This window comes from Ursus americanus, chromosome 6 (genome assembly GCF_024610735.1).
Source record: "Ursus americanus isolate L20-20 chromosome 6, mUrsAme1.1.p, whole genome shotgun sequence".
In the NCBI taxonomy this organism is placed as follows: domain Eukaryota; kingdom Metazoa; phylum Chordata; class Mammalia; order Carnivora; family Ursidae; genus Ursus; species Ursus americanus.
The window spans coordinates 46,788,357-46,810,194 of NC_142132.1; the positions used below are offsets into that span (position 1 = coordinate 46,788,357).

At 59.9% G+C, this 21,838-nt stretch overlaps 1 protein-coding gene across 12 annotated transcripts in view; it reads right to left on the reverse strand.

Annotated features, from left to right (window-relative positions):
- The window catches only part of ZMIZ1 (zinc finger MIZ-type containing 1), a 234,424-nt gene that overhangs the window by 20,480 nt on the left and 192,106 nt on the right, over positions 1-21,838 (reverse strand). For 11 of the 12 annotated variants that reach the window (XM_045783347.2, XM_045783344.2, XM_045783341.2 and 8 more), the window contains 5 exons: positions 15,067-15,211; positions 4,884-4,998; positions 3,726-3,943; positions 2,652-2,850; positions 1,428-1,718 (listed from right to left, as the gene is read on the reverse strand). In XM_045783347.2, the coding sequence (XP_045639303.1) occupies positions 1,428-1,718; positions 2,652-2,850; positions 3,726-3,943; positions 4,884-4,998; positions 15,067-15,211 (968 nt within the window). The remainder of the gene's footprint in view (positions 1-1,427; positions 1,719-2,651; positions 2,851-3,725; positions 3,944-4,883; positions 4,999-15,066; positions 15,212-21,838) is intronic. The other variant, XM_045783345.2, reaches the window with a different exon arrangement.

The window sequence follows — 21,838 nt, forward strand, 5'->3', positions numbered from 1 at the left end:
GCCAGCAGGGACGCTGAGAGTTTGAGCACAGAGGGGCTGAAAGAGGGCCCAGAACTCCCATGGGGGCTGTGAGTGAGAGTGAGGCCAGGAGCTTGAACCCCACCCCCCAAGGACAGCCAGGACCTTGAGAGTCACCGTCCTTCTCTGGCTGGTGCCTCCCTGAACCAGTGCCACCCAGGACTGTGCGGGCTTCAGCCAGGCTCCCGGGTGTTTGAGGAGGTCCCTGACCTCTCCCTTCTGGATTCAAGACACCTCCAACAATGGCCAAGCCCGAGGTAGGGAGAATGCTGAGGGAATCACACGGGCCTTCGAGAAACTTAAGCTCTGGATTCTAAACCCATTGCAAGACCAAGCTGAAGGCCACAGTTCTGAGGCAAGTGGGGTGGGGATGGGGCGGGGAGCCCGTCTGAGAATGGGCAGCAAGCAGAGAGCTGTGGGGGAGACTGCTCGGTGAGAAGCTTTGCCTAGGTAAGGAATCAAGGCAGGCTTCCTGAGGAATGCGCACTGGGCTAGGATTCTACGGTCCCTGTGTCTTTTGCAGGTGAACCAGCAGCCTTACCCAGATAGGTCACTTGCTGCCAACCTGTTTCCCATTGCTCACTGAAGGCCCTATGACACCCCCTCCCGGAAGTCCTCCTTCTCTGACCTCATGCTGAATTCCGGATACCCCCTGTTCATCGCTTCCTTATGGACTCCTGCTTAGACAGGCTTCCAGGAAGGTGACCCCCATTCCTGCTGAAGTCTCGGTTCCCAGAGGACAGGTGTGGGTTTTACTTCCTTAAATCTTCACCTTTCCCTTGGCTGAGCTGGCCAGGCAGCCAATTAGGCAGCGTTTCTCCCGGAAGAGCAGCTGACAGTTGGCAGAGAAGAGCCCTAAGAAGCACGCTGTCTGCCTTCCAATCACTTCTCTGACATGCACAGCCTTTAGAAATCTGCAGGGTTTTGTTCCCTCTCTCACTCTTGCCAGTGAGAAGCCCTCGTGGGCAGGTGAGACACGTGCACCCAAGGAGCCTTCGCTCCTCACCAAAGTCACCCGGCTAGTGTCTGTGCCGAGACAAAACACCACGCTCCCCGCATTGCTGTTGCCCACACCGGCCCCGGGCCAAGTGCTTCCCGTCCGGCCCCACGTCCATGTCTCCCAAGTAGCCCTTAGGAGGTGGGCTGGACTGGCATTGTCTTTTACAAATGAAAAACCAAGACTCCCGAAGGGGACAGGACTTGATCAAGGACTTCCAGCTGGGAAATGGCAGATCTGGTCTCCAAGCCAGGAGCCTGACTCCTCCGTCCTAAGGCTCGGACTTTTGGTCCAGGTTTGGCACCGGTCAGTTCCTGCCCTTCCAAAGTCCTGCCCACAGCCCCTCTGTTTTCAAGGCCTGGGTCCTCCCCGCCTCCCACCCTGGCCACCACCTGTCTGCTGTCACACTCACCTCTCCCGGGTATGGCCTCTTTATGCTCTGAATGGGAAGGGACTGGGGCCGGGGGCCCGGGTAGGTCTGCTGGGGCATCCGCTGCCCGTGCGTGCCAAAGGGGCTGATGCCGGGCGGCCGGGGCTGGTTCATGCCCATGGGAGGGCCGCTCATCCCCGAGGGTGTCATGCCAGCCGCCATGCTTGCGGGGTTCATGCTGCCCCCCATGGAGGCAGGCCCCCGCGGCCCGGGCTGGTTCATGAATTGGCTGTTATACGCCTGGGTGGGACCCATCTGGAAAGAGGAACAGACCTTCAACGGGAGAAGAAGAAAAAAAAAAAGAATAAAATGCCACATGCATTGAAAGTGCAGGGAGGGAAGGGTGGGGGAGGTGGGAGGCTCTGGGTTGGGGGGGGCACTTTCCTGTGTGGTTGCAGCTGGTGACCAGGCCCCAAGGGATGTCTGGCCTCTTGCGCTCACCACTGCCCTCTGCAGGCCGCACAGGAAAGATGCAGCCCAAGGGGTGTTTTGGGGTGGGGTGCAGTCACTCCAGAGAGCAGGCAGCATTTCCAGGGAGGCAGGCAGGGAACCAGGGAAGAAGGTGCAGAGGTGGGGAGGGGCATGGGAGGATGGAGGGGGATGAGGATGGAGACAGGAGCCCCTTTCCTGGAAGCCCTGGCCCCGCCCTCGGCCAGTGGAGACACGCCCTCCATCCACAAAGTCTGAGGCAGTCCCAGCTCCCACCTCTGCCCACCTGCCCGGCTGTCCCCTTCCTACAGTCCCCACCTCCTGTCCCCTGTTCCTGTGGGGAACCCTCTCTCCTCACACCCCACCAGTCCTTCTGAAGGTCAGGGGAGCAGAAATGGGACCTGGGCTCAATCCACAGATGGGAGGACTAGGAGTATATGGTCTTCCGAAGCCACCATGGGGACAGACTAGTGACAAGGCGTTTTAGGCACTGAGCCCGCATTTTGGTAAGTAGGCGCCCAGAGGGCGATAAAGACCCTCTTTCCCCATTCGCAGACACGTACGAGCCACAAACCCACGCAGAACAAACACAAGCACCCATACGGCCTCCCCCCACCACACCCAACCACGCCGACACACCCACGTCCTAACACACACCCGTCCACATGCCTCCAAGGAAACCCAGACGCACCCTGACACCATCAGCTCTTCCAGCACACATGGCACCAACACCCCAACTCTGCGGGGGGGGCAAGGCTGGACTAGTGGGGCCCTTACCGGTCCATACTGGTTTATATCCTTGTTTTGCGTCTCCTGCAAGGCTGCCACAGTGGCTGTGGCTGTGGCCGTGGCCGTGGCCGCCGCCGCCGCCACCGCAGCTGCTGCGGCAGCAGCCGCGGGCTGAGTGAAGTCAGCAGGCGGCCTGGTGTGCGGAGGGATGCCCATGCCTGCGGGGGCATTAGGACCCCCGGGGTAACTGCAAGGGAGAAGAAGGGGAGACTTAGACACTGCCTGATTCTGAAGATGAACCAACTCACTGTAAGCCTTCAGCCGGGAGGGAGAAGACGGGTCCTTCCATGCCCTCCTGCCCCCAGCTCCTAGGCAGGGGAGGCGTCCAGACTCCGAACCCAAAGGGGAGAGGGGCCTCCCGGGGGTTGGCAGCCCTTCGTGCCCCTTGGTGACAGGCAAGCTGCTGAGTCCCCGAAGCCCTGGCAGGGTGCCGGCCAGTGTGGCCTCTCCCGGGCACTAGACCGCTGCGCCTCACTGCCAAGGGCAGCCCACTTTCTGGAGGAAGACACGGTGCCTCAAAAAGCCCTGAGCGCCTTGCCCACGGGCCCTAGCAGTGGACGGTGGCCTGAAGCCAAAGAGGTGGCCTTGGACAGGGCAGGGCCGCAGAGGAGGAATGCGGTGCCTCTCTGCCCAGCCCCCACATCCCAGTAGCATCTTCCTGGGGCTCCTTGCTCCTCCCCCGGCCTTCTCTCGCCTGGCGATTCTCAGCCTCATACGGTCCTGCCTGCAACGCCGGAGGGGCAGAGTGGCCTTCCTGCGCCTGCGTGGAGCAGCTCCTGCCCCCGCCGGCCCCGCCCTCACAGCGTCTGCCAGCATAGACGGACACGGGCACAGAGCAGCGGCCTTCTAGCACCATGGGCCTGGCGGCTATCACGACCACCAGCTGCTCTAGTGTCCAACCCACACGCTGGCCCGAGCGCGGGGGGAATGACCGTGTCCTCTAACGGAGAGGACAGTGGAGCATGAGAGGTGCCGGAAGCACGGTGCTGGCGTTTCACACTGACTGCTGCTCCGGGACGGAAGGGAAGGGCAGGGCCAACGCCGCTCCTGGGGGCTGCTCACCTGGCCCCGAAGCCCCCGCTGCCGGGGTAGTTGGGCCGCCCGTACATGCTCTGCTGGATGTAGGGCTGAGCGGGCCCGGCCTTGGCCGAGAACTGCTGCTGCTGCCCGGCAAACTGGGGGGAGTTGAGGCCGGGGTTGCTGGTGGTCATGCCCGAAGCCATGGGGTTGCCGCCTGGATTCATGGGGTTGTTGGCATTGGCCATAGGGTTCCCAAGGACCTGTGGGCAGAGAGTGGGTGTCACCCAAGTGGTGCCCCGGGGGGCATGGGAGGGAAAGAGGAGACATGGGGGGGGGGTTGCTGAAATGGTGCAACAGGGAGAGCAGAGGGAAAGCGGGAGAAAGTGGAGGCATGAATTGTCCCCAGACCACACAAATGCTTCGAAGCAGGTAACGCAGCCCGGAAGCTGGCAGCGTGGGGATGAGAACCCTGGCCCGTGACGTTACCAGGAGGGGCTGGTCCTGCCCCTGGTGGCAGGTGGACGGCACTGGACTTCTCGGCCCTCCCCTGCTAAGGGGCCTGGATGCCTAGAGAGCTGGGCCACATGGTGGCCCTGGGCTGCTGCTCTGTCAGGGCAAAGAGAAGCCCAACTTGCCAGCTCTGGAGGGCAGCAGGATCCCGGCCGAGGGGCCCCTCAGAGGAGGCCACCAGCCCCAAGCCGTGGCAGAGGCCGAGCAGGCTGGACAGGAAGGCGTGGAGGAAAGAGGAAGGGGTGAGAGCGGGAGGCAGGGCTGGCCAGGGGGTTGGGGAGGGGTTTGTCACAAGCCGAAAGCTCACCATTTTGCTGAAATCTAACCCAGGTTACCCAGGGTCAAAGACCCCAGACGCTGGAGCCCTGAGGCCAATAACCCAGGAAGTTCTCCTATTTATCCAACCCAAGTAAACATGGGCTAGGGAGGAACTCCCGGCTCTCCTTCAGATGAAAGTCATTCCCCCAGAAAGGCCCTCGGGTGGGGACGGTTGCCTAGGGGCCAGCCGCCGCCCTCCTGAGCAGGCATGGAGGGTAGCAGCATGTCCACAGCTGAGCGTGCCCCTAGCGCTGGTCTTTCCAGCTGGGCAGCGTGAGGACGGCTGCCATGGGAGAATGACCCAAAGGTCCCAGGGCTCAAGGGATGGTCCTGCCGGGGGCGGCTGCGGCAGGGGGCAGGACAGGCTCTTACCTGGCTCTGGGATGTGTTGGTCACTCCCCAAACCGTGGTGACCACGGAGAGGGAGCCGGGAGGCTGGTTGGTGTTCTGCTGCCAAGGGACAGAGTCATAGGGGAATGACCCATCACTGCAGAGGGAGACAGAGGGGGAGCCTCAGGAACTGCATACACAGGAGGGCCCCATCACTCCACCATCCTCCACGGCTCCCAGTCAAACCTAGGTGACCCCCATCTCTGTCCACTCTAGACCCCCAGGCCTGGCACGGGGGCCGATGCCAAACAGGCACACCTCGTGTGGTGGCAGACCGTGCCAGTGACCATGTCTCCCCCCCTCGCTGTGGGGGTACCACCCCCATGGCTGTCGGCCTCACCTCAGCCCCAAGTCCACAGGAAGAGGAGAGACCCACAGGCCCCACCTGAGCTCCTCCTTCCACCACGCTCTGACTTGAAGTGGCTCTCCAGAAAGAGCTCTGGTTCCCCTGCACCAGCTTCTCCTTGGAACTTCCTGGTCCCTTCTCAGAAAACATCGGAAGGGCCCCAGTCTGAATCTCGCCTCTTCCCCCTTCCTCCCGACCCTTTGTAGCAGGTTGGCCACCCAGCCCAGCTGACCTGGCCTTTGGCAAGAGATTCCTTACGTCACCCTTCCTTCCTGACTCTGGATCACAGGTACGGGCCTGCCCGCCACGCTTCCATCCCTGCTCCCACCCCAGTCTCCTGTACACATCCCCGCCAAGTTAAGCTCCCTCAAACACCCAAGACACTCTCCACAATCAAAGACCTTCAATGGCTCCCAGTGTTTACAAGGCAAAGTCCAAACTCACACACTTCAGAATGATTTACCCTGCTGGCTAATCCCACCCTATCCTGCCTCCCACCTTGGCTCTCACCCTTGCCTGAGCACCCGCAGCCGATGCCCCATTGCCCCATGTCCCCAGTCTCCTTCCTAGGCCCAGAAGCACCCACCTTGTTTGGTGACATCCCCTGAGAAGCCCCCAAACACCAGAAGCACGGGCTTCACCTTAGGCCCAACACCTTGCCGTGCATACAGTAAGTGCTCAATAATGGCTTCCTATTAAGTTGCTGTGGTACAGGTGAAGAGTGACCCCCGGGAGACGGGAGGGGCTGTCAGAGTTACAGCATGAAGAAACTGCTGGGGTCCCAGCCCCTGGGAGCGCTGAGATGGAGATGCCTCTGCTTTGACTCTCTGGCACCTCTCATTAAGAGACAATCCCAGACATGGTCCCCAAAGGAGCAGAAACACAGAGCACCCACATCTGTTGTACCAGCCCTGCACGGCTTCGCGAGGAGGGGGAGGCCTGCAGGGCAGCACTGCTGGGTACCAGGATGGGGGAAGGGAGTCTGGGGGAGGTTGGTGTGCTAGGGAAGCATTTCATGCCTCTGTCTGGCTTGTGCCGTCACCACAGGAAGTCGGCAGAAGGCAAAAGTGCTCGCTCACTCCTGAAGAACTCATACCCTGGCCTAGCAGACAAGCCAGGCCCGGCCCTGGAGGTGCTGGGAGCCAGCCCAGAGGTCAGGACTTACAGGAGGGAGGCACTGTCCTGCATGACAGGCAGGCAGAGGGGTCCCGGGGGGCTGAGTCTGGTCCCTGCTTCTTGCCGGGCAGAGCCCTCGGCAGCCAACAGTCAAGGCAGGCAGGGCCCTGCAGGGGTGATCAGACTGGAGGCAGGCCACATCGCTGTCCACCCAGGCCTGCTCTCCCCTCCCCACCCCCTGGCCTGGACACCCTCTCTGCCCGGCCAGCCCTTGGCTTCCTTCCTATCTCTGCTCAGAAGTCACCTCGCTGGAGGGGCCGGCCCTGACCTCCTCGGATAATAGCAATCCCACCCCCTCCACTCCCTTTTCCTCCTGCCCGGGCTTTTTTTTTTTTTTTTTTTTTTTTGTACCCTGGGTACAAGTCCTGTCCCTTCCTGGCTCAGGGTCCAAGTTCCCCTGCCTGTCTGCACTCAGTCCCCTCATCTGTCAAATGGGCCTAAGAAGGGCATTCCCCCACTCTGCTCTCAGAGTTTTTAAGCTGTGGGTCATGACATCAAACCAGCATGAGGAGAACAAAAGAGGGAGTACAACAGAAAGTAGGTAAGCGTGAGCACATGGTAAAGAATAAATAATATTCCTCCATGTCCTGACTTTATGTGCGAGTGTGTGCGTGCCCTGGGTCACGGTGTCCTGTGCATATTTACTGTGGGTCTCAGTCAAAGAGGTTTGAACAACCCAGGCCTTGGTAGCGTAAGTCTGATGCAGCTCAGAGAGGAGCACGTAGCCCAAAGTTTGGCTTGCTCAAAGAGAAAGGGACACAGACTTGGGCATTACTCATGATTTCCAGGGGAGAGGAGATGCCCTCAGGAACCCAGACCTCCTGCCTGCCCCCTATTCCTGCCGGCCAGACATGGCATGGGTCAGTGGAAAGGGGGTGAGGCCCCAATGCAGCGGCCAAAGCGGATAGACAGCTTACACTCGCATCTGGGATGGCTGCTTGGGGCCCCGGGAGCCTGGGGAGCTCAGAAGGGGCGGAGAAGCCCAGGGAAGGAAGCAATGAGCTTGCTCCTGAGCACGGCTGGGCTGGGAGAACCTCGCTGGGCGAGATTACGGAGGACGGGGGTACCACCTAGTCCAGGCCCGGCACACCAGAGTCCCGCAGGGAGGCCCTGAAGGCTACAGTTTTAAACAACAGAGAGGAGACTCCTAGATACCAGCTGTCCTTTGGGGCCATCGTCCCAGGGGTGCAGGATGGAACACAGGACCCCCAGCAACTTAACAGAGCACAAGTGCGCGTTTTCGCTGCCCCACAAGCTCCCAGCAACCCCCCAGGGTGGTGTCCAGTTCGTGTCCTTTTAGAATGTGCCCACCAGGCTCAGAAGTAAAGCCCTCTGGGAGACCCTGGAGCCTGGCAGCCGCCCCCCGCCCCCAGCCTGGGACGGGGGGAGTGGGCAGCTGGTGCCTCACCACCGCGGGTGGAGAGGCCCCGGCTCACCGGGATACTGCACAGGCCCGCAAACAAGCTCCTGACTGCCCTATGGCTCCGTGGGTGGGCCCTGTGGGCGGAAACCACTCCTTCCTGTTTCGTCCCCTCCACCCGAACCTTGGTGAGAAGCAAACTTAACCATGGTTCCCAAACTGGGCATGCCCACCGGCTGGCTGGAAGGTGCAGCCCAGAGCCCCGGGCCCACCCCAGGAGTGCATGTGTGTGGCTAGGGCCACGGACGTGTGTCTGCACACGCACCCTGCTGCCATGTTGCCGTGCACACGCGGGGGCAGAGACGCACACGCGTGGAGGGGCGGCCTCAGGGACTTGCTCGCCCCCACTCGCACCTGCTGCAGAAGCAGAAGTGGCAGCCGCACCAACACGGCTGTGACTCATCTCCTGGGGAGACGGCTCCTGCTGTCGCAGCGAAGCTCTCGCCCCCACAGGCCCATGGCAGTCAGCCCTGCCGACGCCTCTGCCTGGACTCAGACACCGCCACCGGGGGGGCTGCCCGGCTCCAGCTCCCTGTGGCCCAAGGAGCAAGGACAAGCCTGGCTCCTGGGCCCTCCCAAGGTGGGAGTGGGCCTAGGGTGATGAAGAGGAGGGCTGGGGGGCCTGTGGGAGGGTGTTCTGAGGCCCTTCCTTCCTCTGGCAAGTACTATTTGACCTGCAGATGAGGTCAGCCCAGGTCAGGGATCCCTGGCATTTTGGGACTGCCTGCTAGGAACCACTTCTCTCCTCTTCTCCGTAGCTGGTTGTAGTTCAAAGGGACGCCAGGGCCCCTGGAACGTGAGAATCCCACTCTGAGTAATCCTGCCCAGCTCTGTGCACCCCCAACGGGCACACCGCATAGCACGGCCTCATGCCATAGCTGCCCCCGGCTGCAGTCCAGCCCAGACGAAACCACCCCGAGAGCCCTGGTCCACCCAGAGAGGCACCAGTCCCGGCGGCCATCTGGAATCTCAGCAGCGTTCTGCCTGCCAAGCACGTCCTCACAGGGAGGCAGCTGCTCTCCAACCTCTGCGCCTCCTCGTAGTCTGGATGTTTCATCCTCACCCTGAAAAATGCCACTCATCCTTCCCAGCTTCCTCTTCCAAAGGCCACCTCCTCCAGGAAGCCCTTGAGACATTCAATGGCTTGAGCTCCACTTGTTCCTCACATTTGTAGGGCCTGAGCGGGGGCCCAAATGAGAGCCTCCTGCCTTTTCCCTTCTGCCCCAGGAGTGCTGAGTTAGGCTACCTGTACCTGGCATGACGTCTCCACACACCTCTAGGACTCACAAAGCCTTTGCTAACCAGAGTGCCAGAGAAACACCAACTCTCCACACTGTCTTCAGACGGATGCCTGAGAACGGCTAACGGTGTCCAGTCCTTAAACCTGATTGATGACCACCCACAGTGTGCTTGTGACCCCATGGGCACTGGCACCCAGGAAGTAAGAGGTCCCACCCTCCAGGGAGAGGGACAAAGGGAAGCTAATGAACGGCTCCTCACTCTCTCTATGCCTCAGTGTCCCTGTCTGTAAAATGGGATAATAACAGTACGTCTCTCAGAAGGCTGTCGTGAGGTTTGAGTGAGCTCACACAGGTAAAGCAAAGTGACCACAGGCAGCTTACCTGGGGCACCTAAAACTGCTGACTGCTGCTGTTGCTATGATCTATTGAGTGGCTTCTAGAAGCAAGGAACTATGTGAAGGGATTTTCACCTAAGAGCTCATTTCCTCCCTTAAAGTGGGCTCAACAGACACAGCTGTAGGAGCGGAGGCTCACAAGGCCCCAGAGCTTGTCAAGGGCAAGACTGCCAGGTGGGCCTGACCACATCCCGTTGTCTCAGCGAGCTAAGGATCTGGTAAGCTAGCACTTCCCTGCACAAGATGGTGAGGGGCGCCTGGGGGGCTCAGGTGGCTAAACGACCGACTCTGATTAGCTCAGGTCATGATGTCAGGGTCGTGGGATCGAGCCCTGCATCAGGCTCTGTGCTCAGAGGGAGTCGGCTTGGGGATTGTCTCTCTCTCCCTCTGCCCCTTCCCCCCTTTTCAAATAAATAAATCTTAAAAAAAAAAAAAAAAGATGGTGATAATGCGAGGGAGGCTCACGCTATGAGGAACGTCTCACGGTCCCCAAGAATTCCAAGAAGGGGCACAGCTTCCCGAAGGTTCTTGGGGAAGCCACCCAGCATGAAGGGACAGAGGACATGTAAAGTTTAGTCTCAAAGACTGACTGCAGAGAACACCCAGGAAAAAAGCCACTCTATCCATCAAATCATTAGCTTTGGGCTGCACAGCGTATCCTGGCAAATATTCAGGGCCTCCGACTGACCATTTGTGAGGCTGCTACCCAGATGGCACGAGGAGGTCCTGTGGCACAGTGGCTAACTATCTGGGCTCTAAACTTCAGAGTCCTTGGGGTCAAGCCTTGGTTGTGCCACTGACAATTTCTATGACCTCGGACATATCACTTCGGTCGCTCAACTTTCTTACCTGCAAAATGAGACTAACACGCTCCTAGGAGGAAGCCTATGAACACAGGTGAAGTTTGGCACAGTGCCTGGCCGTGTCCCTCCTAACCTGCACTTACACTTTTCTCTCAGTTTCTCCAGGTTGACTGCGTGCAAGTACCCCCATTTACTTCATGATACGGTGATGGTGCTTAGAAGTTTTGCAAAAATGCTATGAGAGGGGGTGTTTTTATCATTCCTGCTTGTTGAACAGATTTCCCAAGCCTCTGAGGCTTTCCTTAGCGTTCCTTTGCCTTCCTGTCGCTAGTGAACTCCTACCTATACTTCAAAGCCCAGCCTGGATACTCCCTTTTGTGATTCTCTCAAGCAGAACCAAGGACATTTTCCTCTATTCCCTCAGCTCTTGTCACATAAAAGAGCTTTTCACACTGCAGTTAGAGTGGACGATTTACACGTCTGCTTGGGAGCTCCACAGGCACTGACTGATGTTGACTAAATGTGAGAAAATGAGTAAAGCCCAGCAAGAGGGGAGTGCTGATTCCTGGCTCCTGGGTACCTCCTGTGGCAGTGTCTACACAGACATTCACGGAGGGAAGAGGCGGGGAGGGCTGAGTTATTTCTTCCCTTGCGCTTCTAACAGCCACTTTATTTGGGAGAAATAACAAATTCCTATTAAGGGTATTGTCAGACCCGAATTAATTTCCCCGATCCGGCTATATTGGTCCCGTCTCCATGCAAAGGCTGTAGAGTTACCACTAATGAAACACCAAGCTAGTGAGGAACTGAAGCTCCCACCCTCTTTCATTTAGGGGAGCCGTTAACGGGGCTCTCCATCATCACAATTACTCGGGCCGTTTCCTTCCCTCCTCGCGGTGAAACGTAGAGGGACCTGCGCAGCTAACTGCATATTAGAGGCTTTTAAATTTTTTCAGTAGGAAGGAGGAAAGGAAAAGATCCTGTATCTTAGCAATCTGGAACCGATGGAGCAGAATTTATGGCTCGTTCAATTCCTCCTTCCTTCCTCCCTCCCTTTCTTTTTTTTAATTTTCTGGGGGCAAGAAGGACCTGTTACAACCCGAGCTTTGGGTCCAGCTCTACAAAAGCAGCTACCAATGAACGTGGCAAAGGCGGTGTGATCGGACCAAGGAAAGGAGAAGGCTGGGGGGTCAGCTCTGACGGAGCCCTTCTGTTAGCTGACCAAAGCGAGCACGCTGGAGGCCCCGCACTGCTGCTTCCAGAGCTACGGATGAGGACACTGAGGCACAGAGAGGTTACAGAGCTGCCCAGAGTCCCCCAGCCGGGAGAGGGCAGAGTGGCCGGCTCCGTGCCTCTGCCCCCCAATTGCTGCACAGAGGGGAGCCCTGGGGCCACACACAGGCACCTCTCCTTTGGGGGGGGGCGCAAACCCCTCCCCCGGAAGAGGAAGGGAGGCACCCCTTGATTTTGGAGTCATCCCCAGCTCTAGCGGGCTTTGACTGTAATTAAGTTAGGAGTGTAAACAAGATCTATTAGGCTTTTAATTACTTTTGCAGCACTGATTTGCATATGGACAGTGTGCTAATCACCAATGGCTTTTTTAACCACTCATTTAAATCAGAGAAATAAGGCAGCAGTGTTTGCGGGCAGCACGTCCAGGTCACTGTGGGGCTGTGCGCCCGAGGCCCGTTCCGGCCCCGGGCTGGCCTCTCCCGGCCTGCCTTCTCCTGCTTGAAGCTCTGCGCATGCCTGCAGAGTGGGGAGGACAGCACCCACCCATGCTCGCTCATCCCGACCAGACTCAGAGCCACTCCAAGGCCAGCTCCACAGACCCTAAAGCTCTCTCCCAATGTGTGCGTACTTGCTGTCCCCTTGACCGCCGTCCCCTTCAGCAGCAGCCACCGGGCTACGGGAGCCTGACCCCTTCTGACTCCTTGTGAATGCACGGTACTCAGTGCCACCGTGCGCCTATCAGTTACAGGGGTCACGGACCCCAACCCCCAGCCTGGTGCTGTGGCGCCCACCTCCGTGTCACCTTCCCCCTAAGTGGCCAGGACTATAGAAGCGTGACAGTCACGGAGCCCCACAGAGACAGCTCCCGGGGACCCCCACCCTCTCCTATTTACCTGTCCTCAGAGCCCGTAGACAAGGACCCCTGAGTTTTTAAACGGCCACACACCTCCAAGCCCCAAATGCTAAATGTCACCCATGGTCCAGGGTCTCCTGAATTAAAAGGGCAAGAGGGGCTTCTGTTCTCCAAGTCATTCCATACAACGGTGGAGGAGGGAGCTCGAAAAGTTTCCTCTGTGAAAAGTACTTGACTAAGGTGATTGCCTCCTATTGGGGTTTCCTGGGAAATTCATGAAGCTACAAGTAGGGACCAGCCAACCTCCCATCCCCAGCCACGATGTGCCCTCGGCCTCAGTGTAGGACCTGCAGGGATGTGGACCAGTCTTTGTTCAAGCGATGACACTTCTTTCCGATCTCAACTGCCCTCGTACAGAATTGGGAAATAGGGCAAGGTCTGGATCACAGCTGGGTTAACAACCAGACACCACCTTGCTGATCTTGAATGGCCAGAGGCACAGAGAAGGGCAGCGCACTGCGTATGGTTCAGTGCGCTGTCCTGCCCCTTACTGGCTGTGTGTTCTTGGGCAAGTCACTGTCCTGCTCTGGGCCGGCTTTCCCTTCTAGTTCTGCCATTTGGGGTGGAATGTATGGTACAGAATGTAAGGAGGCCACCTTCTACGGAAGCAACCGGTCACCCCTCCGTTCTTGGTGAATCTTCCAGAGCACAGGGCTCTTCCGTCTCTGAGAGGCCGCCTCTTTGCCTCCTCTGTCACTCACAGGTCCCTCCAGGGAGCTAAGCCAGTGGAGGCATCAGTGGAGGGCACTGTGTCCCAGACCCCCAAGGGAAAGCCAGTTCAAACTCGTAGAATGCACCTGCCTAGGTCTTAGACCAAGTCCTTGAAGGTCATGGCCTATGTCCTCTGGGCAGCCTTTTGACAGCCCGGCCATTTTCCTCCTTCTGACCCCAAGGCCAGGCCTGCCTGTCACTTAACCCTCACCCTGCCTCGATGTGTCAGGTCTCAGTTTTGCCTCAGTGGGTCTTACTTCCTCCCCAACTAGTGAGACGCAGCTCCCGGAGCACAGACATCCCTCATCCGGTTGACTCCAGGACAGGACGGCCTCGGGCCTACAGCTCAGCTCTGCAATGACCTGGCAAAGGCCTGGCCGGGGTCCAGAGCCGCGAAGGTGTGAGGCAGGTCTCTCGTGGGGCTGCAGGGCCCTGGCCCACCATCAGTGACTGCTCTCCAAAGTGGCTCGGAGGAGGAAAGGTTGGATGGACAAGAGACGGGAGGCAACGAGAGGCGGGAGGAGTCCAGCGGGGCGGTTAGAAGCTAAAAGAAAGGGAGGCAGCTGAGGCCGTCTTCAGCCACAGTCTGTGCAGAGCGGCTGGCAGCAATCCAGACCGAGGTGCCCTGCGGCTTTCTGCTGAGCCAGGGCAACGGGAGGAAGGCGGCCCGAGGTGGGTTCTGCCTTTCGAGAGCGGCGGTTCTTAACCACGGGTGGTACCCTCCCCCGCAAAGTGTGTGAAGGTGCTTTTACAACATGGGGGTGGGGGCACTAAAAGAACCGAGTGGGCAGGGCCCGAGACAGTAAATGCCCCGGACCCAATGCCAGCAGTGCCCCCCACCGAGGAACATCCACACAGAAGGGGAGCTGTCCTGAGTCTGAGGGGTCACAGGCTGGGCCGAGGGGGTGGCGCGGCAGCGCCCCTGGGGGGTGGTGGTGGGCTCGCTGTCGTACAAAGTGCTTCTGACCAAGGCAGAGAGCCGCGTGTTGGGGGCCATCCTGTCTGCACAGGGTGCTGGACCTATGGAGCTCCCTCCTGGCTCTGAGAATCAGAAACCCCTCCTGCAATTTGTGGAGTGTGGCCAATGCCCGACTTCGTGGCAGCACCTCCCTGGTGGGACCCAGGTCACCTGCCGTGTGCTCCGGGCTGCGGGTGCCTCGCTCAGGCTGCGTTGTGCATGAGAGCCTAGCTCTGACTACAAATGTACCCTGCCAAGCCTGTCATCAGCGGGACCCGCAGAGGGAAAGCAGACAGCAGGGCAGGCCCTGGTGCTCCAGGGTCCGCCGGCAGAGCGCGCAGGGAGAGCGGCCCGGCTCAGCTAGGGAAGTGCAGAATCATCACCCGCACGGCTTGCTGGTCCCGGGCGCGTGCGCCTACAGAGGCTGCTGCTGGGCAGACTGGCCGGTTCCTCAGGGCCCCACGGCCTCCACCAAGGCGGCCCCACCTGTGGCCCTGGGCTTCTCTGGACCCCGCCCCTGCGCTGACGGCCCGGCCTCACTCAGCTCCTGCCTTGTCGGCCAGGGCTGGGTCTGTCCCCATCTGTGGGTGGCAGCACCAGCTCTGTGACATTCCTGAGCCCCTTGTAGGCCCTGGATATCTCTGGGTTTGCCCAGGACCCTGCTTAGGAGAAAGGGAAGGCCCTGAGCTCAGGCTAGTCCACTTTGGGCCCGAAGTCTAGAACCTAAAGGAAGAGACAGCCCTCTACCGAAGGGACAAAGCAGCCAGGCTGCGTAAGACCAGTGCTTTCAACCGCTGCTGGCATGGGGGACGTGCTCACCCCACCAGGATTTAAAACACAACTGCACTTTAGAAAACCTAGAAAACCTGGCTGCTCAGAGAGCCCCACCCAGTTCTACCACTTGAGGGGCCCTGCCCAGCACCCACCCGGCAGCCCCCGGCCCACCCCTGGAGGTACATGCCCACTCACCTGTGCGACAGAGTGGGTTTCATGGAGCTCATGGAGTTGAGGGGGGGCTGCATGGGGAGTTTCCCGGGGGGGTCGCTCTGGCGGCTCTTCTGATGTCGGAGCAGCAGCAGGCGGCCGAGCTCCTCACACCAGGACGACAGCAGGGCTACAAGGAAGGGCAGGACGGTCAGTGGGCCCTGTGGCCACCACACCCTGCTACGCCCACCCCACCTCGTCCTCCCAGACTGGGCGCTCCCACCTTCGTGTGACACTGGGAGAGCCACCGAGCCTCCTCGGGAGGCCTCGGTGTTCTCCCCTGTAGAGTGGCACTAACACCCCGAAGGAGGGCCGATGTTAATAGCCACCACTCTGAGAAGGACAGGCCAGAGGCGGCACAGAGGAGAGCACGGACAGGATGGACGGGGCATCAGAAATGCTGCCAAGGAGAGACCACCGGAGCGGGAGGGAGGGAGCCCAGCACAGACCCTGTGTGCGGCAAGCTTAGGGAGTGCTGGCCTCCCCCAGACATCTCAGCAAATGATCCAGACCATCCGCTCAACATGGCCTCTCCTTGTGGGTAGGGGAGGAGGGACAAAAGTCACCTGGAATCCGGAGCCTTCCTGGAGCCTCCTGACAATCCCAGGAGTGCCCGCAGGCTTCTCCCTGAAAGTCCCCCCAGCAGAAGTGCCCATGCCTTCCAGTGAGACCTGCGGCTGGTCCCTGTGCTGCTGGGCACCCACGCTTCGGAGGACTAAGGATTTGTAGGGCAGAGGGCAGCCCAGGGGTGGGGTGGGGGGCTGAACTAGAGTGGGCCGGGGGCATGGACGACAGAAGCACAGGAGAACCTTCCACATCCAGGCTCTGAGCCCTTGGACACCAAGGGAAAAGCAGGTGAAGCTAACGGGGGTGCCAGGGAATCACCCTTCACTGTCCTAACGTGGCCACCAGGGGCCAAAAGCACCTTCCAGGTCAGTTGGTCTGGCCAGTCTGTCCAACGAACATGAGCAAGTTGGGAAGGCTGGGCTGTCACCACCTTGCTGTGTGAACCACTGGAGCTCAGAGATCCTCTCTGGGCCTCAGTTTGCTTGCAGGGCAAGAGGAATAATGAGCCCTGCCCTGCCCTCCTCCCAGAGCTGTGGTGAGGGGTGGACGGGGGAATTGCTGAGACAGTGTGGGAGCAGAAACGGGGTGACCACACCCTGGCCACTGCCCCACCCCTGCCATGACGACTTCGGCCAGCCAGGTCTGAGAGCTCTGGCGGTAGTCAGCCCGGTCCGGCAGCTAGGAGCCCGTGGAACCACGACCGCTTGGACACTTGCTGGACGCAAAGCCCATTTCCTCACGTCCAGGCTCTCCCATCTAGACGCTGTACGACCTGCTTCGGTGTCCTTTTTCCCAAATCTGCTCTGCACGATCCAGAACGCCAGCTGCTATCCCCATTCTACAGATGAGCAGACTGAGCTCAGGCAGGGGAAGTCACTCGCTCACACTAACCACAGCTAGAAGGGCGGACACGCAGATGGCCCCCGCCCCGCCCCCCGTTGGTGAAGCCCAAGCCTGGACCAGAACGTGGAAGAGCAAACTGAAACCCTTCAGAAGGCAGAAACTGAGTGGCCAAGGTCCCCAGCCCCGCCAATTCAGCGAGGAAGCCCTCCGGCCTCGTCTGAACTTCCCCCCTTTACCACGTTCAGCCGGCACTGGGGAAGATGCCTTGGGGCACAGAGCCCTGCCGCGGCTGCCCAGGGCTGTCACGTCAAACCGCCCAGATCCCGGACCCGGTGCCCTGTCAGCCTGCAGACCCGGGAGGCAGGGCTGGGACCCTTGCAGCCCTGTCCGACTCTGCCTGTGGCCCGCATCAGCTGTCAGTCGTGGTGAGCGGTGGGTTCTTTCCTGCCCCTCACCGGGTGGGCAGGGGGCAAGAGGCAGCTGTTAGGACCAGTGGGAGAGCCCTGTGCACACAGTCCTGCTGGAAGCTGCCTGCGAGGGGGGCGTGTACCTGTCCCTGGGGAAGCGCGGGGGCTGCCGGGCAAGGGAAGGGCCGCGGCTCTTGCAGGGAACGGGGCAGGGTGGGGAGGGGCCCTCCAGGGTACCAGGTTCGTTTGCTCTGCTCAGGCGGTACCCAGAGACACCCAATCAAGGAGGTCAGCAGGGGCTGAACAGCGGCCTGTGCCCCCGGCCGGGAGAGCACCTGTTTCTGCCTCCGAGAGGGGGTGCCAATGGGGGAGCTACGCCTTAAAAGATGTGTCCTGCCCCTCTCTGTGAGGCACATCTTGCCACCCCCTGCACAGGGAGGAGGGTGCCGGAGAGGCCCCTAGCCCGGCCTGTGTCTGCCCCGACCGTGGCAAAACGCCCCTACAGCGGGCATCCAGCACACATCTGCCGCAGCTGGAAGGGGAGGCAGCCTATTCAGGGAGGTTGGAACAAACAGAAATGAATTTCCAGATTGCTCCATTCTTCTCCCCAGCCCCTAGTTACCGCTTCTTGCGGGGGGGGCGGGCACTGGGCATCTGGGAACTCATTTGCACGCCAAGCACGAGGCCTGCCGGATCGCAGCGAGGGAAGGACTGCTCGGCTGCCAGCACAAAGGACAGCCACAGATGGTGCCGCCCGCGGCCCGCGGCCGCCCCTCCCAGGCCGCGCTCCTCCCGGGGGCCACCACGCCAGGCGGGAGCTTTCCTCCAATGTCACGGGCCACCCCCCTGCTTGGTCAAGGACAGCCCTTGTCTGCCAATCGCTAGTGGAGTGGTTTTCCATAAAGGGAATGAAAGGAAGCTGGTGGCATCGCAGGGCCTGGCTGTGAAGAGCCTGGGATGCTGTGAGCAGATGTGACATGTGTATTTGCCAGTCACGACAGAACCCAGATGCCAGGACAGCCACGGAGGAGGACAGGGAGCGAGGAAGGCACCAGCCTTCCCCCCTCGGCCCAAGCAGCCTGCTAGCACAGAAGTCGCACTGGCGGACGCACGGTGGCAGCAGCACGGACACGGTGCACGCGCTCCCGTGCTGCAGACCCACACAAGCTGTTCTGACGCAAGGCCGGTTAATGACAGCAGATGGGAATGTGCAGCCCAAGAGGGGGTCTGGGCACTGTCCGAGACACAGGAGGACTGACAGCCAGAGGCAGGTAGGGGGTCACACAGACAGGCCAGCAGGGTGGGTGTCTGGGTGCACACTGCATTGTGCCTGCATCCGGGCGGGGCAGAGCACGTGTGCTCTGATGGGGCCAGGCCCGCCTGCACGTCCGGCGGGTCCTGTGGGTCTCTGCTCTGGGCCCTCTGTGCGGTGGCAAAGGAAAAGGGACCACCGAGCACAGGCTCTGGGGCTCGGGAGGGATGCCAGGCATGAAGAGTCCCCGGATGCGGTGGGAGAGATGGGAAGGCACGGTGCGGTGTGCACAAGGATGCCCACACTGGGCGGAGTTTCAGGAAGAGATACCAGCCATCTTAAGGGGCTAAGGCAGGGGCAGGAGTGCCCACCTGCTGCCTGGACAGCCACCGCGGCCAGTCCTGCATCTGGTCCCGGGGGTACCACTCACCCTGACAGTCTGGGTTCCAGCACTGAGAGCTGTGTGACCTTGGGCGAATTACACCAACTCCCTGGGCCTCAGTTTATCTGTTAAATAGGCGTAATGATAATGCTCACTCCTTAGGACTGCTCTGACACTGGAATGACACTAACACCTACAACGTGCTAAGAACAGCGTCTGGTGTAGTAAGCGTGGATGGCTGGGAAAGCACTGTGTGCTCTCTGGACAGCAGGTGAGGGTCTGTGAATGTTCCCTGTTTCCACTTGTGGGAGGAAAGTGCCTTGTGAATGGGAAGAAGCCAGCCCGGCCCCACCTAGGAGGTGTCAAGGCAGCCCCAACAGACACCAGTGCCTACGCCGCCCCAGGAGAGGGCAGGGGGGGGAACAATGGTAGGCAGCCCATGGGGAGCAGGGGTAAGGGAGCCCCAGGTGATGGGGCTTGGAACCTGTCCTGCCTCTCTCTGGCTGTAAGATTTCATAAGGCGTGGAGACCCAGTTTCCCCATCTGTGAAATGGGCTTAATAGGAGCTGCCTGTCCAGGGAGCGGATGTGAGCTATAAATCAGCATTGTCAATCACCTGCAAAGTATCCAAACAGAAGCCAGAAAGGGAGGCAGGGTGGGCAGAGGAATGAAGGAACCCTGTAACCCACAGTAGCCCCAGAAAAGCAGCCAGTCGATCCCACGCCCTTCACACAGCCCTGAGGGAAGCTGGTGAGGCATCGGCTTTGGAACCAACGCACGAGACCTGATCCCAGCTCTGTCTCCACCCCCGTGTGGCACCTTGGGCAAGTTGCCTACCCTTCCTGCACCTTGGTTTTCTCATCTCTAAAATGGGGTGGTGGTAATCCCACTCCCCACCTCGTAGGGCAGTCGTCAGTTACCGTCACGCAGCGTGGGGACCGCACTAGTAGGGGCTATACACACGTTTGCTACAATGACAATTAGTGTTACTGACCTTGGTCAGTAGAGGAGTGGCCACCAGGATGGAGCTCTGGTGTCTCTGGCCGCTTGTGACCATACAACACAGACAAGCGACCTGGGGAGGTCTGCAGCTCGAGAAGTGCCCAGGGGCTGGGCTGGCTGCAGGGCGTCTCTAAGTCCCAGGCCCCGGAGCAGATGACTAGTATGTCTGCCCGCTTGGCTGCCAAGTGGTCCCTTTCTCCTGCCCCCTTTCTGAGCTGCTGAGGTGGGTATGGAGGGGTAGAGTGAGGACAGTATCATGCGCCCTGCTTTGCCTGAGACACAGAAGGCTAAAGTCAATTCCCCCTTTAGAGGCAGTTCGGCCTTTGCTTTAGCCAGTGGAAAGGTACCTTCAGCCTCGGAAGGGAGGTATTTGGCTTCCCTAGGATCCTAGCCCAACAGCTGCCATCTTCAACAAGGGGTTCCTTGGGATCCAAAACACCCCAAGACCCAGGCTGGGGCGCCTCACCTCGCCCCATCTTGGGCCCTAGTCTCTAGCAGCCAAGTTCCAGATGGCCACGTCATAGGGGAAAGAGCAGCCCAAGGGTCAGTGGAAGGGAGAGGGGGTTCCGGCTGGGAGAAGACATGACGGTTGACCACTGCCCGCACTTGTCTCTGCAGCTTACCCAGGAAGCCACAGGGGCACCAGGATTCCCACTTCAGACCCACCTTGAACTTCAACAACTAAGGTCATTGGCCAACAGCACGTGTCTTACAGTAGATGCCACGTCGTGGTGTGATTCGTGGCATGAGTTCCTTCCCAGTGGTCCCTAAAACAGTGGTGTGTATGACAATGGGGGGCATCTTCTATGAATGAGATACAGCAGGCGTATCTAGGGAGCCCTGTGCCAGAAGATACTATGGCTAAGACGGCACGAACTCTTCTGGAAGAGAAGGGGAAATGAGCTCCAGTTCTGAGCATCACGAGGCAGGGTCTGAGGGAGGGGGGGAGGGAGAGTTGCAGACATTTGCTCCCCAAGATCTTCCTGGCCACTCCCTCTGCAGCCACAGCCACCACAGTAGGCTCGAGGGACAAGCAAAAGAAACCAGATGTTAAAGTGAGGGCAGGTCCGGAGTGGCGTCCTACAGCGTCTTAGTCCAGGCTTGTCCCAGATGTGTCCTCCCTGGGGAGAGTGACAGGCCCGGTGCTTGTGTCTGTACCCGCAGCTCCTGGCAGAGCAGACACCCAGGATGGGCCGACCAGATAGACCAGTGGGACGGGCTGGTCTTCCCAGGGAGGTGGTGGGGGTGGGGGAAGAGGCTGCACGGCCATCTGGCCGGATTTGGGAATCACCGGGGCTCCAGGTAGGGAGGGTGGAGCTGCTTTCTCCAGGCCAGGCTAGCCACCAGCAGACAATGGGCCGGTGTGGGTGGAGGAGAGGCAGAGGCTGGGGGTCTGGGAGTGGGAGCATCAAAGGGGTGAACGAGCTCACCCGGGCACATGAGGAAGGTTGCCCCTTGCCAGGCTGGACTCCAGCTTGAAAAGGAGCCAGGAACCAGAGGCAGCCAAGTGCCACGGGAAACAAGGCGTCTGTTCTTTATGGAGGCGAGCAGGGGATGTTCAGTGTGAAGCCTGGTCTGCTCATTCTGGGCAAGGTCTGGGGATAGGGAAGGGACGGGAACGGCCTGGGCGGCATGAGGGGGAGGGCGCAGAGACCTGGATGCGAGGCCCAGCCAGAGAATTATCAAATGCACTGCAGCCCGGGGAAGCTACACGCGAAATGAAACAAAGGCATATTAAGTATCAAAGAGCATCTTAGCGGCTAAAAGGCTGCTGGAGAACAGAGGAACTCTGTGAGTGTATGTGAGTGAGTGAGTGTGTGTGTGTGTGTGTGTGTGTGTATGCCAGAGAGAGGGAGAGAGGGAGAGGGAGGGGGAGAGGGAGGAAGAAAGGGAAGGAGGGAGAAAGGAGGGGCTTCTGAGACCCAGGGACGGGGCAGGACGCAGGTGTGCCCTGGGGAAGGGGGTGAGGAAAGAGTCTTCTAGGGCCAGGCACGAAGAACCTTGGGAGCACGCCACTGCTCGATGAGAAGTGTGAAGGACCCGTGTGCACACGTGTCCGTGCTCTCGGCTCGCTAAACGCACGCAGGACCCTCTGAAGTGGCAGTGGGAGCACACCCCACTTCCGAGCGGGGAGCTCTGGCACGGGGGTGCTGGAGGGGGAAGTACCCGCCTCCACGCGGGGCTCCTCCCGGCCCCCACCCCACGTCTGAGTTCCTCCTGTTCCCTTAGCCCCCCGAAGCCCCAGGAGCACCTCGAGCCACCTCAGGAAGACGCCCCCCACCCCACCACATGCGGGGGGCCCCT